The 17,819-nt window shown below is 40.1% G+C and overlaps 3 protein-coding genes across 8 annotated transcripts; 2 read left to right on the top strand and 1 right to left on the bottom strand.

The window, feature by feature from the left end:
- The first annotated feature begins 2,603 nt into the window (after nucleotides 1-2,603).
- On the top strand, nucleotides 2,604-6,664 carry LOC144712356 (Ribosomal protein L13 family protein). 4 transcript variants are annotated; one of them, XM_078586610.1, is made up of 6 exons: nucleotides 2,604-2,696; nucleotides 3,529-3,613; nucleotides 4,492-4,563; nucleotides 4,659-4,825; nucleotides 4,915-5,026; nucleotides 6,290-6,664. In XM_078586610.1, exons 2-6 carry the CDS (start codon nucleotides 3,569-3,571, stop codon nucleotides 6,509-6,511), a joined length of 618 nt encoding a protein of 205 aa, XP_078442736.1. In that variant the 5' UTR covers nucleotides 2,604-2,696; nucleotides 3,529-3,568; the 3' UTR covers nucleotides 6,512-6,664. The 4 variants fall into 4 exon arrangements, with proteins under 4 accessions (XP_078442736.1, XP_078442737.1, XP_078442738.1 ...); XM_078586611.1 differs by having other exon boundaries at nucleotides 2,614-2,696; nucleotides 3,532-3,613; XM_078586612.1 differs by having other exon boundaries at nucleotides 2,627-2,693; nucleotides 3,532-3,613.
- A 2,123-nt stretch (nucleotides 6,665-8,787) lies between these two features.
- On the top strand, nucleotides 8,788-13,351 carry LOC144712020 (uncharacterized). Of its 2 annotated transcripts, none has more exons than XM_078586195.1 (2): nucleotides 8,788-9,021; nucleotides 12,543-13,351. In XM_078586195.1, exons 1-2 carry the CDS (start codon nucleotides 8,911-8,913, stop codon nucleotides 13,221-13,223), a joined length of 792 nt encoding a protein of 263 aa, XP_078442321.1. In that variant the 5' UTR covers nucleotides 8,788-8,910; the 3' UTR covers nucleotides 13,224-13,351. The 2 variants fall into 2 exon arrangements, with proteins under 2 accessions (XP_078442321.1, XP_078442322.1); XM_078586196.1 differs by lacking the exon at nucleotides 8,788-9,021 and adding an exon at nucleotides 9,028-11,434.
- Nucleotides 13,352-14,740: 1,389 nt separating this feature from the next.
- Nucleotides 14,741-17,444, bottom strand: LOC144712018 (pentatricopeptide (PPR) repeat-containing protein). 2 transcript variants are annotated; one of them, XM_078586194.1, is made up of 2 exons: nucleotides 15,888-17,444; nucleotides 14,846-15,815 (listed from the first exon to the last, which is right to left on the bottom strand). In XM_078586194.1, exons 1-2 carry the CDS (start codon nucleotides 17,289-17,291, stop codon nucleotides 14,874-14,876), a joined length of 2,346 nt encoding a protein of 781 aa, XP_078442320.1. In that variant the 5' UTR covers nucleotides 17,292-17,444; the 3' UTR covers nucleotides 14,846-14,873. The 2 variants fall into 2 exon arrangements, with proteins under 2 accessions (XP_078442319.1, XP_078442320.1); XM_078586193.1 differs by having other exon boundaries at nucleotides 14,741-17,444.
- Nucleotides 17,445-17,819: the final 375 nt, after the last annotated feature.

Here is a 17,819-nt window from a genome sequence, read left to right as displayed (position 1 = left end):
AGAAACACTTAGTGAAATTTCTTTTGAATTGAAGTCTTCTTCCTAAAAAAGAAAGTTTTCCCTAGTGGTCCCTCCCAAGCCACCACTGCTACCGCCTCTTGCAGTCGTCGCCGCCGCCGTAGAGGAAGGACCACTCCTACCGCCCACCCGTTGACTGACCACCACCCTCGCCCTGCGCCCTGGCCGCCCGTGCCTGCGCGTCCCGTCCACCTGTGCCCGCATAGTCCCCGACCGCTAGAGCGCGCCTGCCGTGCAGCCGGACGCCCTCGCAGCCACTGGTCGTCGCGCATACCGTTTAGGTGTCGGGGCGCTGCCCGCACCCCGCAAGGGGGCGACTCCCCCCTTGACCCCCTGCCAACTGACCGCGCAGTTGGATCCGCGACACCCTATCGAAGCGCACGTCAATCGTCCTGCCAACGACATGTCGAGAATTTCCCACAACCTCTTCACGCACTATCGAATGCCGAGGTACTTCTACACTCTTTGGTACCGTGTTCTTCGTCCAGTACTCTTCGAGTGTTCATCCACATCCGTCAGATTAGATTTGGATTTTGAATCTTCAAGCGAATAGATTGAATAGGCATTTGAATCTTCTAGCGATCGCCCATTCAAAGTCATTGATTTTGGTGCTTTGCATCACCACAGTGGTTGTAAGACAATACTCCCGCCCTCGATGAGGAGAGGGGCTGCATCATCAGTATTTTCACCGGATTTAATTTTCGTACTCGACCGTGTGATTTGTGGTCTGTTTTATCCCATCACCCCTAGTTGTCCTAGAATCCAGTTCCCGCCATCACCTAGCTCTGTCACATCTAGTCATCCTGCATCATTAACCTTTTTTCATAATGCATTAAAAATTTTAAAATTCTTTGTATGAATTTTGTATAAGAACTATTTTATTAGTACAGTTGATACCAACTATTTTATATAAGAAAATGGAATTTATCGGATAACGTTTCACCTTAAAATAAACATAGTTTTAGACGGGATTTCAGGGATCCATATAATCGTATGCAAATAAATAATATTATGGTCGGGATTCAATGTTTCGCTTTTTATTAGTTTTCCTTGTTCAGTAGTATGTTCGGAACTGACAACATGCATTAAAGAATGGACGAAGCCTCTTTCACACATTTCCCTTAAAAAATAATTAAAATTTTCCTAAAATTAAATTTAATGTGTCGGGGTTGGACAACCATTTAGACTTTGGCAGTTCATTCAAATGTTGAAAACCACTCAACATATTAGCAACTGTAAGAGGATTGTCGTGATTAATCTGAAATTTATTATTACAGAGTTAACATGAAGTTAACTTTATTTGTGAGTTGTATGCAATTTATATTAAAGGGGAGACAGTCATTGGAACTGATATTCAAAATGAACTAGAAAATATGTTTTCATAATCTAAAGTAAGCATTGGCTCAAACTCTGTAAAAGATTGAATCCCCAACAACTAAAGCATGGTCTCTTCATTCAAACATTGAAAATCATTCTCACGAAGACGTTGGTAAGAGATATAGTATCATTTATATTAATTTGTTACTATTTTTATAGAATACTTTAAGATCAAAAAAATATAATCAAAAAATATTTTAAAACCAGTATAAACACAGGAGGGGTATTTATATAACTACATCACCGTCTTCCACTTCAAATAGTATCCATTTATTCACACGAGGAAATTTAGATCAATTATTCCAACAATTTTCTGAAATTTGAAGAAAAACTTAACAATTAAAATTAACTAAATCATAAGGAAATTATCATAGCATTGTCACCGTGACTGCAATTGTTGATTCTTTTTATCAGTGATTTTGATCAACCACTTAATAGCGACTGATCGTTATCATCATTGGAAAGTAGAACACACCATTTCATGATTCAGTTGGGTCCTCCCTTAACCATGTATATAGACATAACATGGGTCCCACCCAATCCACATCTTAGCGTGTGGACAAGTGTCATGTCTAGTATGATAACTCTAATTACTATCTCATAACAGAAATTTCATGTAAGCCCATTATGCTGAAATATTTATGCAACTAAAGTGGCATATATAATTTTAGACAATAATCACCAACTAATTTATTGGAAACCCATTACATTATAATATTTATGTGACTGCAATGGCACAAGTAATTTAAGCTTATTAGGGTTTTTGTGGAAATAACTGGAAATTAAAAATTCATGGGAACCTATTACCTTACAATATTTATAGAACTGAGATGTAAGTAATTTTGGGCTTTATATATTTCAATGGAACTCAATACAAATTAAAATTCTCAAAGCCTGTTACCTTTAATATTAATGTCAGATACAATTTCAGATTATTAGGGTTTAAGCTAAAACAGCAACCAATCAACATTTCATTGAAACCAGCTGCACAATATTAAAGCAATTAAAGTCTCAGAGGTGATTTACATTTTTCTAGGGTTCATGTGAAGATTGAAACTTCATAGAAACCCATTATTTCTTCTTATTTATGCAATTGTAGAGCCATTGGTTATTTTTCAACTTTGTAGGGTTTATGAGGAAACAACCACCAATTATACCTATTTTTCTAGAACTCTATATAAAGTCTAAACATAAATTCTAAATATAAATTCTAGAACTCTCAGTTAGTAATAAGCTATAAATTTGCCCTAGAGAGAAAGATATTGATCAGTGCGGGAGAAAATGAAGTGCATGAGAAGGTGGTGAGTCGATCTCGATCTCGTTCTTTGATGTTCATCTGCTGTTATGATCTTCATCGATTTTGGCGTCATTCCCATCCGATGGAGTTTTAGTAGCTCAAATTTGACGATCGCATTTTATCAAAAATGTAATGAAAAATGGACCTGTGTGCTGTTGATTATGTAGATATTGATGATATCACCGGCTTCATGTTATTGATGTAGATGTTGATAGTCTTACCGGCTCGAATGATGTGGAAATTTATGATATTTCAGCTGACGGCGACGTCAAAACTTCGTTTCTGTTTTGAATTAGCAAACTACGAACAAGAAAGCGATGAAGTAGTGAACTTTTGATGCGATTGTTTTTTTCTTGTTAAAGTTGTAGTATGTCTCATTTATTTAGTCGCTGCCTTGTGTAATTGAAGTACGAGTTCAACGGGTTTCTCCGATGATGAGTTCTCTTTTAGCATTTGAAGTGTGGTTCGTTCCAATTCCTGAATTCCTTGGTGATGAGGAGAAATGGCTGAGGAGAGACCTCGTTGGCACCCTAAGTTTAAGAAATGTTTAATGGCTGGACTGACGTTTGATTGCTGGACCTATGCTTACTTTGGCATATTTTCATTCCTAGTTTTGAACTAAATAAAAATTTATTTGATATAACATTCATGGTCGAGTCTTGTTAATGTGGGTATCAGCGCACTAGAGTTGTTTTAGCTCAGTCGCCTCAGTTTATGTCAGAGTTGTATCTATAATCCTGGAGCCATGAGCGTAGTATCATATTCATAGTCCTAATTTGAATTCAGACAGTTGGAAAGTAAATTACGACTCCACCTTTTAAAATTCTCCATCACAGCAGCTTACTGGATTTCTAAGGATTGAGGAGAGCGAAGAGAATGGCAACTTCCTCGGCAGTTCAACCTTTTAAGGGTAATTTAAAAGTAAGCGCTTCCTTCCATTTGAAGAACTTGGTTCATGTATCTTTGATAGTAATTTTCTATTAATTGGAGTAAGATGATGTCATCTATGCCTTCAAAAGGGAGAGAGAGTACTCAAGTCACTGTGTTGCAAGCACTGGAACATAATGGTGTTGCAGAGAGCTAGTGTGTCTCTCTCTTCAAAAGTAGTTTGCCAAAGTCTATTCCAGGAGGAAAACATTATATCTACCTTTTTTTTCAGGGTCTTATGATTGAGTACGCATTTTGATGATTTCTTTTTCATTACATAAGGCTGTATTTCATTCCTACTTGATAGGATATTCACGTGTTCAAATTTGTCTGTTTTGTCTGTTGCAATTTGCATTCAACATGGAAAGTATTTAGAACCCAGGCCTCTTAGTATCTCTCAAGTACTCAGCCTGCAACGCGTATTGAAGAAATTTTGTCCCAACTGATATATCTTTCCTCAAATATACTCAAAATGGGGTTGATTCTTGCTCACTGAGCAAAAGTTATTCTATTCAAATATACTCAAAATGAGACAAGCGATTGAGTTATCAACATGGGATTCAAATATACTCTGAATGGGATTTTATTTTTTCACGATGAGTTATCAACAGTGGCAAAGTCCGCGGTTTAACTGAATCCGAAGCTCTAGAGGAAACGATATTGTTCTGAAACTATATGTACATTCCTGAATATATCCCCAGTCTATTTCTTGTCATTAAATAGGAAAATGAATTAATTATTGCGACAATAATTGTCAGCATTATCCAATTCCGTTAAATGCAATACATCTACTTTCGATTTCCTTTGCTTTTATCTCGTAGAACAGCCGACTGAAGTTTTTTTATTTTTTTTATTTTTATAACAATCTTCAGAAGGCACTCGCTGGTCTGAGGAGAATCAACCTGGATGGTCTGAGATGGCGAGTCTTTGACGCAAAAGGCCAGGTCTAAGCACGACAAAACTTTTCTTCGAGTTGTCCAATGTTAAGAAATTTGTTTTTACCAACTTATTGTGAAATTATATGAATATTGTTTTCCAGATTCTTGGAAGACTTGCATCGCAGATTGCTACTGTGGTTCAAGGAAAGGACAAGCCAACATACACCCCGTACCGTGAAGATGGGGACATGTGTATCATAATCAATGCCAAGGATGTTTGCGTATCTGGAAGGAAGTTAACTGATAAGCTTTATCGCTGGCACACTGGGCAAGTCTTTTCACTAAAGTTTCTTTTATCTGCAGGATATAATTTCTTATATCCTCTTTTGACGTCTTTTAATCTTTGAATGTTAAAAGTTATATTGGGCATCTTAAAGAGAGGAGTTTGAAGGACCAGCTACAGAAGGACCCGACAGAAGTCATCCGCAAAGCAGTTTTGCGGATGCTTCCAAGAAATAAACTACGCGATGTGAGTTTACCTCCTCCGATCATTTTGACTATTAAAAATTAGGATGCTTATTTTACCTTTTTGAGTATATTTGCTTCTGCGAGGGATGTGCATTTTTTACTTCTGGCATTATTCCTTCATTATTTTTTTCAAACAAAATTATTCCTTCATAAATTCAAGACTTGTGGGAGGGTTTGTGAACATGACAAGGTCGTCGTCGTCATCCGTTGGTGACAAATCATCATCGTTTTTAACCCAAGTCCATTAATGATGATAAACTCATTATCTTCATCGTCATCTATAAATCTGATTGAACTATATCAAACTGGTTAACAAACAAGGAAATCGACTTGCAGATCTTCATGTCCTACAACCCCGGTTGAGATTCACTCTACTCAGCAAGAGGTCTGTCCTAGCACCTCTGGACAGCCCTCTTGCCGCTTACCGCTTTACTCGCCAGAGATCTCAACACCCTCCAGGAAGTCCGATTGCTAAGATACCTTTATTAGTCCGATTGCTAAGATTCCTCCGACTTATTTTTTCAAAGAAAAAGAGGGAAGATTGCTTGAAATCGGTGATCCACCCAAAATAAATAATATATATGATCATGAAAAATGCATTACCAAGCAGCCAAAATTAATAAACCTATTTATAGGCTTTGTTTATTCCTCGTCCCACTCTTGTTCGAGACTGGAAGTTAGTGGCCATCTCAGGACCACCTGGGTCACATGGAACCGTGGTGCTTATCACCTGATAACACCCTTTGTTCGAATACCACATCGTTTCCTCTTTTCGTATACTCTAATTGGGACCCTATCAAAATATTGTCATCATCATCATCATCCATGGTTGGGTATGTTTTCAAAAAAAAATCATCTGTGTTTGGGCTTGGATGGATGACGAGGATGATTTGTCGTTGCACTATAGTTGATGCTGAAGATGAAGATGAGTGATTTGTCACATCGATGTTGATGTCTCTTCAAAAAAGAAATCATCGTTGTTGATATCAAACCATAATTTAGAGATCAGCCAGGTGCTAATGAGGCTTTCATATGCCTCAATATCTCTCCATTCTTTTCCGAGGAGTGAACTCATTGAACTGTTTGTTTGTTCGTGTACTTTCTAATTTTTAACTTATCCCGCTGGAAAAGGGATAAGTTTCATCTGAATGAATTCTTGAATCATAAAATTTAGAGACTGATGAAAATGAATGGGCTGAAGAAACATCGATGAAATATAAAAAGAAAAAAAAATTGAGCTCTTTAATGCATTTTTTTATCACAGGATCGGGACAGGAAGCTGAGAATCTTTCCTGGGAGTGAACACCCATTTGGGGATCGGCCGCTTGAATCGTACGTGATGCCTCCTCGGAACGTCAGGGAAATGAGGCCCCGTGCCCGGCGGGCCGTCATCCGGGCGCAGAAGAAGTTAGAACAGGCAGCTGCTTCGGAAACATCGAGGAAGGAGAAGAAGAAGTCGGATGAGAGATCAGAGATCCAACAGTAAGATTTTCCCTTTTTCCTATTTTTTCTCTTTTACAGGGAGATCATGATGAATTCTACCTTTCCATTTCATAGGCATTTTTTCAATTCTAGAGAGTATTATTAGAAGGAAAACATGAAGCTGGTTGAGATTAGTAGGGAAAGACGGTTTCGATTCTGTTTTGGTTTCTTTCATAATCCTGAACTTAACTTAAAATTTGGTTAGTTCACTCTAATTATTGATCTGTTTGAGAAAATTTGGTTAGTTTAGAGTTTTGTCATCCATGTTGGTTTGAGCTTCGTGGGGAAGGACAGTCTCAGTTTTGGTTTGGTTTCTTACTATAATCGAAACTTAACTTAAAATTAGGTTAGGTCTCAGTTAATAAGAAATCAGTTTAGGAAAACCTATAATTTTGGTGATCCATGCCTGCTTGAGCTTAGTATGGAAAGACTGTCAGTTTTAGGTTTTGGTTTCCTTCAAAAACCTAAACCCAACTTGAAATTTGCTCAATATCAGTTAGTGTCTGATTAAAAATCATTCAGGCCTATAACTTAAACCTAAACCTATAACTTAAAGTTTGATCATTCAGGCCTGTCAATTTTATATCACTATCGATGTCAAGAGTCAGCTTAAAAATCTTCCTTTTTTTTCATTTTTTTCTCTAGAACACAGATGATTACACCTTTACGGCTAGCCAGTATTTTGGGAAAAAAGTGTTCTTTTTAAGATATATTATCAAATGAATTGTAATTGAATTTATGAAACGAATAGGCATAAAAAAAAAGTGAATTGTGATATTACTTTTACATTGTTTGTCATATCGAGAAGGTTGAATCCAGTGAGCAAGTATTGAAAATGTGAAATTTTAATTAATTTATATATTTTTTGTGGTCTTTGATTTTTAAGGAATCAAATTTAATTTTGGGAAAACAGTTCTAAGAAGGTAAAAATATTAATCTTACTACAACTAATATGTCCAAATTCTATGGAATAATCTGGGAATCTTATGAAATTTAGTGGGAAATAATAATTAATTCTAATTAAAATACCTCGGAAGGCACTGTAGTTGCATTGGATGATAATGGATCGAATTGTGGCAGATAAACACTGGAAATTGACGGAACGAAGCGAGACTTATGGGTAAGTTTTGGCATTGCATAAATGTGAAGAACTGGGCTATCCTCGAGGAGAATAACCTTGGAAAAAGGACGAAGAAATCTGATTAATAAAGAGGACATCAAAATAACTTAGTCAACATGTTTTAGTCAATGTTTAGTGGTGATGATATCAACATTGGTCAGATTCAATAGTAATAGGTGAACACTCTCATCCACTCATCACACTACTCATTGTGTAATCTTGAGCTTGTAATAAAATGATCAACCAGAACACCCCAACTTTGCATTTTACCTATTTATGATCAAACTGGTTAGGCAACATCAATGAATTTTAGTGTAGAATAATGTTTGGATCCTAAGGTTGCTCAATGGAAATAAGTTGTGCTCCAGGTTTTATCAGGAATGTATTATGAATTTTATGCAATAACTCAAACTAAAAAATAGCCAAATTTCCCCTCCAAAAAGTATTATAAGTGAGATGATCCCATCTATTTATAATGAATTGACTTACTACTATAGATGACTTTTCAAGGAAATCGTGGGATGAGGCATGTGGGGGAGTGTAGCTTCATTAAAATACATTTCAGTAATGCATAAATATTAAAAGAAGGTGTTTATGCTTACAAAATGGACACATGTAACCCAATCATACAATGCTAAAACCATTTGACACACCGTGAACAATGTTAAAACATATGTGGTATGCAAGCCAATCGCACATTTCACATCTCATTGAATTTTCATTTGTTAAAAATCAAACTGCCAAAATTTATTTTTGAATTTTCATATTTCTCGATTTTAATGCGCAGCGTGTCTCTTCAAAAGGAAGATTTGCCAAATGACAAGGATTTCTCTCATTTTTTTTAAAATGATATTTGCGGCCTGCTGTTCTATCTCAAAAGAGATTTCAATCTACGAATATTTAATAAAGTGGTATTGTCAGTACGCGTGATTTAAAATATATGATAATATTTTTATCGTATTTCATATTACAACAGAATTAGTCATCCATCTGATCAATTAATTCACAAAATTAAACTATTATAGGCCATCGTCATCAAACCCAAAATATCTTTGGACATGAACGCAAAAGCAAAGGTGATAAACATGTACTCAATAGCCAAATGTGTTATTTGAAAGAGTTTAGAATCAGGGGGATTGAGGTGTCAAGACTATAAATAAGTGCTGCCCCAGCAGAGATTTCTAATCGAGCAGAAAAGAACCCTAATTTTTGCTCGTCGTCGGCGCTGTTCTTCGAATTCTTTCGATCGTTTCTAGTGTTGATCGGTTCAATCTTCGAGAAATATGGGAAGCAAAGACGAGGTTCGGATATTTGTTGGTGGTTTGTCGTGGGAAACTACGGATCGGGACCTAGAAGACGCTTTTAGCCGGTTTGGAAAGGTCATCGATGCGCAGGTAAGAATCTCTACCGTGGACGATTCTTTTGCGTAGTTTTTCTGTTTTTTAATCGAAAAACTTATTAGTTCCACGGTGTTTTCTTCCGATGCATTAATCGGTAAAATTGGTGGTATTTTGATTTGTTTGTGTTCACTGTCCGATTGAGAAATTCGTACTTATCAGTTCTAGTTCCTCTGATTTTTAATTTTGAAAAATATCCTAAAATTTCATTTTTTTCATCGTGCTACACTTTCTCGTTATCGTACGGACTAGTGGAAAGCAATACCTTTTTTATCAACATCTAACCAATTTTTTGTTTTTCTCTCTTTTTTTCATTCCGCTTTGTGGGTATCTTTGGGATGAGCTCGACGGATTGATATTTACTCAGCTGGAAGATCCTGAGCATAATTTGTTCCGTGGCGAGATGAAGCCGTTTGATTATTTACTATTGATCTAATGGGTGATGCCGTCTTCTCTGATTATAATGTCTGATGAACATACCTCTTGATTACTTCTGTCAGGGGTTCCATTCTTGGCCCCAATTCAGTTGAAGAGTTCACAGAAGTTGTTGCGTTCTATATAGGATGGGAAACATGGATACGAGATTCGAGGATTTGTTTCACCTTCTGTATTTGCTAGAGGAAGAATCTAATTCCTGCCGGAGCAATTTTTGTCTTATTTTACAAATTAGCTTCTGTGATCAAGATCATTTCTTGGTTCTCGCAGTTGTACTGTGTACTCTTCCAGAATCCTTCAGTTTGCGATCTTTAACAAAACACATTGATTTTCTGTCAACTATTTCCACAATTGAAGTAGACACATCTCCTTTGGCAAGGTTAAGGCCCTTTTAAAACGGAGGCCACCAGACTATTTTTGCTGATGAAATGCTGATCTGTACTGTTAGTGGACCGAAAATTTACTCTCTTGGCAAGGCAGTGCACCAAACATTGAAACTCCATAATGACCCTTACTGCCCGTTTCACTTCGGTTCGTAGATGAGTGAGAGAAGACATACGTGTATTATGTCTCGATGCATTCAAATAAACTGCTTGGATTATAGATTTGATGTTGGGCAGAATCATTTTATTGATGTCAGCTCGCTCAGTTAGTGCACTAGTCCGCGTGTTGTAACCTTGTATAATGTAGAGAAGTATGATATTTTCTTAGGAGCTCTGCCTAAAAGTTTGTCAAGACCTTAGTTTTTTGGCGTTAAATTCTGATTCTTATTTTGGATTTTCTTGCGTGGTGTGGATCACCATGGAGGATATGTCAAGGTCAAAGTTATCTGGCTAGTTTTGTTCAGATAAACAGTTGTCTGGCTAGTGTTTGCTGATACTCAGACGGCGTGCCCTTGACTTTGGAAAGCATGTTTGATGCTATCTCCGAGAATAATGGGTGTGTTTTATTCAGTGACGTTAGATATTTCTAGCCAGTGTGACTGCTACTCTTGTTGGATTTGTTTGTGACCATTCAGAGCTCTCATACCGGCTGAATTCTGCATTCCAATTGCGGTGGCACATCTTCTCTTTTTGATATTTTCTTGTTTATTGTGAAGTGTGAAGAGCTCAATTTGGTTTTTTTGTTTTGTGCTTAAGCCTATTTCTGACCGTTAGATTGAGATATCCTTCAGTATCCATTACATTGTGTGCTGGATTATTATCTATAAAGAAGTTGGAATCAAATCTGCATTTTATCCTTAAACACATTTGCTGGCTAGTCTTTTCCTGTACTAGAGCAGCGCACCCTTGACATTGGAAAGCATGTTTTGATGCAATCTCAGAGAATTATTAAAGGCGGTGTGTGATTTGGTGACGCTAGATATTTCTAAACAGTGTGACTCGACTGCTTTAAGTTATGTTTGAATTTATGTGATGATTCGGGGCTCTCGCACTGGCTGAATTCTGCTCTCCAATCGCTGTGTCACGTTTTCTGTTTTGTGATCGTTTCTTGTTTAGGTGAAAATGTGCAGAGTTCAACCTAGTTTTCACTGTTTTTTTCATGAAGCCTATTTCTGACCGTAAGATTGTGATATCCTTTAGTATCCATCGCTCTGGGTGCTGCATTATTCTTTAGGAAGCAGTTGGAATCAAATTAGAATCTTTTCCTTGGACTTGTGTTAGTCTATTTCGAGACGAGCTACGGACAGAGATCAAATTTATCAGATGTCTGATCCTTCTTGAGCTATTAGCGATGATTTTGGCTGGTCTCTTTTCATGTGAGGAAATTTGGGTTACGTCACTGGTTGTAGAACGGTGTGTTCCAGCTTTGTAGTAGCCGTTGATGATGACAGCCGTCATGATTAGGAAACACTGGACGATCATATTTGTGGCGATTATGAATAATCTCGGGAATTTTTGGTTTACCGTAATCCGGCTTCTGGATGCTCATGGTGCATGTTCTATTTCAGTTTCCGGGCTCAAAAAACATTTCGGTAAGTTTTGGTGTATGTGAATTGTTCAACACATTGTAATGTCTCCAGGCATGTCTCGTCCGTCATTAATCTGCTTTTTCAGTCAATGAAATGCTAAAAAAGCACCTAATTAGTTTATTCGTATCACTCTGTTTGTTTTGTTTCGGTAGCATGATGTGTTTACTATGATGCTTGTTGTGGTTATTATTATGTGGTTTATGTGTGATGGGTGGTTAAAATCGATGTGGTTACTTATAATTGGGTCCATATGAGGCGGGTAGTCTGATGCGTATGGTCTTTCTATTCTCGGGTTTAAAGCTTGGGGTTATTAAGTGTTTTCATTGGATTCGTTTACCTTGTTTTTATTGGATTAGTTTGTCCTGTCTCATCCTTTTTTAATATGCATTTTAATCAAATTTTTGTTGAATTGTGTTTTAATTGTTGGAATATAGTTTGGTTCATCGCTTCACATTTAGCTGGAAATTGTTCGTCCTTTTTATAATATTGGAAAATGAAGAACTATATCTCCTTCAGTAATCCTTTAGATAACGATTTTTTAAAATTCGATTTAGAAATTTATGATATTATGTTCGAAATGTAAAATTAACTTTTCGATTGGTGCAAACTTAAACTTTTCTGTTGCTGAAAATGCCATTCATCGTCCACATCAGAGTATGTTCAAAGTAGTTTTTCTCAGCATAATGTTCAGTTATGCTTAGAAGTCGGGTGTAATCATACCATTTTGTACAAAATACTTTACTCGCCGGAGTTGACCAATATCTTTTCCGTTGACCTTTGCTGAAATGCTTTAAACCGTCTTCTTTTGTATTTTACAGTTTCTGATTTTCTTATTACTTGTTCCAACGAATCAACACCATGTTTAGCGTTGATTCTTTTAAGAAATACCGACTATCCCTTTAATTATCTACTTTTATTGAAGTAGGGCTTATCATGGGACTTGACGTTTGAAGTATTATCTGAAATCCCCATTTTTTAAAATCTCCAATTTGTGCTGTACCGATTTCTACAAGTCAGCAATTACAGAATCCCTTCATCAATTCATAGCTAATATTTTACAGAAGACTGAAATTGCATTTCACCATAACCTGGGAGTTGGCCTATTTATTAGGTGATGCTGGACAGAGACACGGGCCGATCTCGGGGGTTCGGCTTTGTCACATTCGCAGATCAAAGGGCGATGGATGGCGCAATCAGTGAGATGCATGGGCGCGAGCTCGGCGGCCGCGCCATTTCCGTCAACCGGGCCGAACCCAAGCTGAACTCGGCCAACGGCGGCGGCGGCGGCCGAGGCGGTTACCGTGGCGGTGGCGGGGGCGGCGATCGATTCTCTTCTCGGCCGAGGTTCGGCAGCGGCGGGGGCGGCGGCCGCGGCGGTTACAGGGAAGATAGATACGGAGGTTCCGATCGATACAGCGGTTCTGATCGCTACGGAGGCTCTGACCGTTACGAAGACCGGTACGACGGCGGGGACCGTTATGCGGACCGTGACAGATATGGTGGTGGCGGTGCTGGCGGCGGCGGCGGGAGGGATTATTATGCGAGTGACCGGTATGGAGCACCGGATTATGGCGGTTACGGGAAGAGCAGGGCGTATGAGAGAGACGGCGGCGGCCAGGTCAGCGGTGGTGGTGGTTACAGAGACCGACCTGGTTCTTATGGCGGCCGCCCGAGTCGAGGCGGAGGCGGCGGCGGCGGCAGCGGCAGCGGCAGCTTCAAGGAGAGATCTGGGCCCTACGATAGGCCGGGCGGTAGAGGGATGCGCCCATCAGGGTATGATGATCGTTACTGAATTAATCCATCTGGTTTTATGTTACTCTAGGTTTTTATGACATGTCTCTCTCTCTCTCTCATTTGGGGTTTGGAATGAACGGTCTGGATTTCTTGTGATCAAAAGATGGGGGATGCTGTTTTCAGGAATTGAACGGTCTAGATTTCTCCTGGTTGGCAGATGGGGAAGAATTCGAGGGTTCTATTTGGACAAGTAGAAGCTTACTTTCTCTTCTTTCTCCATTTAGATGGAACACACTTTAGACAATTTCTTTGAATTTTAACTTGAGCAGAATAAGAATTGGCTAGTTTTACTCATTCATAGTTGACTAATTTTAACTTAAGAAGAGAGAGAGAAACAGAGGAAGAGAGAGAGAAAGAGAGGGAGAGAGAGAAAAAGAGAGGGAGTGGGAGAAGAGAGAGAAAGAGGAAGTGGGAGAAGAGAGAGAGAAAGAGGGAGTGGGAGAAGAGAGAGAGAAACAGGGAGTGGGAGAAGAGGGAGAGAGAGAGAAAGAGGGAGAGAGAGAAAGAGGGAGTGGGAGAAGAGAGAGAAAGAGGGAGTGGGAGAAGAGGGAGAGAGAGAGAGAGAAAGAAAGAGGGAGGGGGAGAAGAGGGAGAGAGAGAGAGAAAGAAAGAGGGAGTGGGAGAAGAGGGAGAGAGAGAGAAACAGAGAGAGAGAAAGAGGGAGAGAGAGAGAAACAGAGAGAGGGAGAAGAGAGAGAGAGTGCGAGAGAGAGAAACAAAGAGAGGGAGAGGGAGAAGAGAGATAAACAGAGAGGGAGAGAGAGAGATAAACAGAGAGAGGGAGAGAGAAAGAGAGAGTGGGAGAGAGAGAAACAGAGAGGGGGAGAGGGAGAAGAGAGAGAGAAACAGTGGGAGGGAGACGGAGAGGGTGGGAGAAAGAGAGAGTGGGAGAGAGAGAAACAGAGAGGGGGAGAGGGAGAAGAGAGAGAGAAACAGTGGGAGGGAGACGGAGAGGGTGGGAGAAAGAGAGAGAGAGAGAGGGAGAGGGGAGAGAGAGAGAGAGAGAGGGACAACAAACAGAGAGAGAGAGAGAGAGGGAGAGGAGACAGACAGAGAGGGAGAGAGAGAGACAGATAAAGAGAGAGAAAGAGAGGGAGAGAGAGAGCACAGGTAACATTTTTGTGACGGTACCAAGTCTTCTGGTGGATGCTCTGAACCGTTTAGCATACAGCTAAAGTTCACTGATCTGCAATATCATATTAAAACACGATTAACTGAGGAAAAAAAGGAAAATTAACTAAAAAAATGCAATTCCTTACCTATCGGGTGCAAAAATCCCTTAACTACCAAATCCTTCGGATCATTGTACCAAAGGAAAAAAATCAATTTACAGTTTCTGCACCACGTGTGGTATTTTTGATAGAGCTGCATAAAATCAAAGAACCAAAATAAAATCAATATTGCTATTTCGTGAAAATGTTTCAATTTTGTGTGAGAAAATACATTGCTGGTTTATTATGGTAAAGGAAGAAAACCAAGTCGTAGTGGTGAGGTTAGGGACTCAAGAATGGTCAATTGAATAAAATTATTGTCATGATCATTGATTCACCTGAAAGAAATTACAACCTGGTGGCCCATGTATTAATCTCCGATGATCTTTATGTCACAAACCATAGCTCAGAAAAAAAGAATGATTGATAATCAACCATCACCAGTAATCTTTGCAGGAGCAAGATCCATCTAAGAAATGATGGAAACGAGTCGCATCCCTGACAATAATCTCCCTCCCTGAAATCTTTGAGATGAATTTGATGGCAGAGTGGCAGTCATTACAAACCCTAAGATTCTTCATTATCCTTAATGTTGTTTTCTCCGGGGTACGCATCAACCCGTAAGCAATCGCAAGTTTCTCACTGTGCCTGCTGAGCAACTGTTCCTTCAACTCATCATCTATATCATGCAAGACAGAATCAACATCCGGGACAAACCCGGCTTTCTTAATTTCCTTCCATATTTTTGCAGCCATCTCATATATTGCTTTTCTTTCTGGATGCAGCCCATCATCGGCGCCGAAGACGTGGGCCTTGTTCTTGATATGAACCCAGCTGAACCCTTGAAGCTTCTTCACTCTCTGGTCCCTCATCGATTTCCACACGCCAGCCGCGTCTTCCCACCTCCCACAAGTGGAATAAACATTTGCAAGAGCAGAGTAAGCGCCGCTGTTCTCAGGATTAATGGCTAACAGCCTATCTGCAGCAATCTTTGCTAAATTAGGATTTCTATGCACCTTACAGGCAGAGAGAAGAGATCCCCAGGCTATATCATCAGGCTGGACAGGCATCCTCTCAATGAAATCTTGGGCTTCATTCAACAACCCGGCACGCGCAAACATATCTATCATGCATGCATAATGACTGTCAGTGGGTGTGATCTTGTACTTATCCTGCATCTGCATGAAGTATCTCTTGCCTTGTTCCACTAACCCAACATGAGTGCATGCAGAGAACACCCCAACAAAGGTTATATGATCAGGCTTTATCCCATAATTAATCATCCGGTCGAATAAGATGACTGCTTCATCTCCCAATCCATGCTGTGCCAGAGCTACTATCATGGAAGTCCAAGAAACTGTTTCTCTGCTCCAGCAGATCTGTTCAAAGACCCTCTTAGTCAATGAGATGGCGCCAGACTTGGAGTACATCATGATGAGGGCATTACTCACCGAGACCGATTCGAACTCGCCCCATCTGATGGCCCTGGCATGGAGCTGCTTCCCATGGTCCATGGATGCCAAGCTGGCGCACACGCTCAGCATGGCAGCCAGAGTGTAGTTGTTTGGCCTCGGCCCGTCTCGTAGCATCAGCCGGAAGAGACTGATGGCATCAGAATTGCACCCGTTCTGCGTGTACCCGACGATCATGGCCGTCCAGGCGATCACATCAGGCTGATCCATGCGGTCGAATACCTCCCTTGCCGGCTCCAGATCCCCGGCCTTGCTGTACCCTTCGACAAGCGACGTAAACGCCACGACGCCGACGTCGTGCCCCGATTCTGAGCTCCTCCCAACAAGTCTACGAGCAACCTTGACCTTCCCACACTTGGCATACATGGAGATGAGAGAATTCTCCAGCTGCCCACATCCTTTCTCCAAAGATCTGATGATCATGGTGTGGACTTGCCTGCCCAGATTTATAAGATCAAGATTTCCACAAGAGGAGAGAACACTGGTCAAAGTGAAGTTATCAGGCCTGACTGATGAAGGGTCTTTGAGCATCAGTCTGAAGAAATCAATGGCCTCTTCATCACATCCATTCTGATTACACCCTGCAATTATAGCATTCCATGAGACCACACTCCTCTCCACCATCTCAGAAAACAGAGATCTCGCCACGTCGAGCCGACCCGTCTGCGCGTGCAACGTGATCATGGCGTTCCAGGAGGAGACGCTCCTCACAGTCATTCTCTCGAACACCGTCGTCGCCGCCGCCGCGTCGCCGCACTTGTAGTACATGTTGACAAGAGAATTGGCCACCGCCACGCAGCCGGCCATGCCCAGTTTGACGACAAAGGAGTGGACTTTCCTCCCCCGAGACGACGGCAGCGACGACGACGACGACGACGACCCGGCGGCGGCGCAGCACGAGAGCAAGTTAGTGAAGGTGAACTCCGAGGGGGAAATTCGATCTCTGATCATGTTCGAGAAGGTTCTGGAAGCTTCTCTGAGGCAGCCAGCTCTGCTATACCCAGATATGATGATAGTCCAAGAGACAGAATCTCTTATGGGCATTTTCTCGAACAGGTTGAGTGCATATTGTAATCCTGCTCGTCTTATTTCTGCGGAGAGGAGAGTGTTCCAAGAGAAGATGTTCTTGATGGGCATATCGGAGAAGAGGCGGTGGGCATCGGCAGGAGACGAAGAACGGGAATATAAGTTGATGAGATTGTTCATCAGGTAAGCGCTTTGTGATCGGGATTTGATCGCCGCGGCATGGACTGATCTCCCGGCTGATTCTGCCGCTCCAGAGAGCGCATCGCTGTTCTTGAGGCATGATCGCAGGATGGTGGAGTAGAGATTTGAACTGAGCTCGCCGACTTCGTTTTGTTCTTGGGTTCTTGTCGATTTCATCGATTGTTTTCTCTGCTATGCATCAGAAGAAGATGGGTATTTTGTACTCTGTTTGTTGAGATATCTGGGTTGAAGTTGGAGATTTCTGCGTTGAAATCGCTTCGACTTTCTTGAGTTCCTGCGGGTTTCAGCAAAAAAGTTTTAATCTTTTTTTCTCTGCAATGCATGAAATGAGAAGAATAAGTGTTTTGAAATTCAGTGTTCACTTTTAATTTGAGTTCCAAATAAAGATGAAAATAAATTGATAATGATTTTGAACTTTTGCTTGATAAATTACTGTTTCTGAGTTTATAAGAATTGTATAAATTCTCATTTTAACAAATTTCTATTTTATAAATCAAAGAAGAAGACTTTCTCATCAGAAGAAGCTGGCCATCACCTTCTTTCATTGAGCTCTAAATAAAATTGAGAAGTAAAGTTGCAGGTATTTAGATATCATTTTCTGGATGATTCCAATTTTCTGGGTTTATAAAATTTATAATATGTCTTGTTTAAATTCATGCCTCTGTTATGCATCAAAGAATACGA

The sequence above is a fragment of the Wolffia australiana genome, chromosome 14 (assembly GCF_029677425.1).
Source record: "Wolffia australiana isolate 7733 chromosome 14, ASM2967742v1".
Classification (NCBI taxonomy): Eukaryota; Viridiplantae; Streptophyta; class Magnoliopsida; order Alismatales; family Araceae; genus Wolffia; species Wolffia australiana.
The sequence above is the reverse complement of the archived record's forward strand: the minus strand, read 5'-3'. Positions and strand labels throughout refer to the sequence as shown.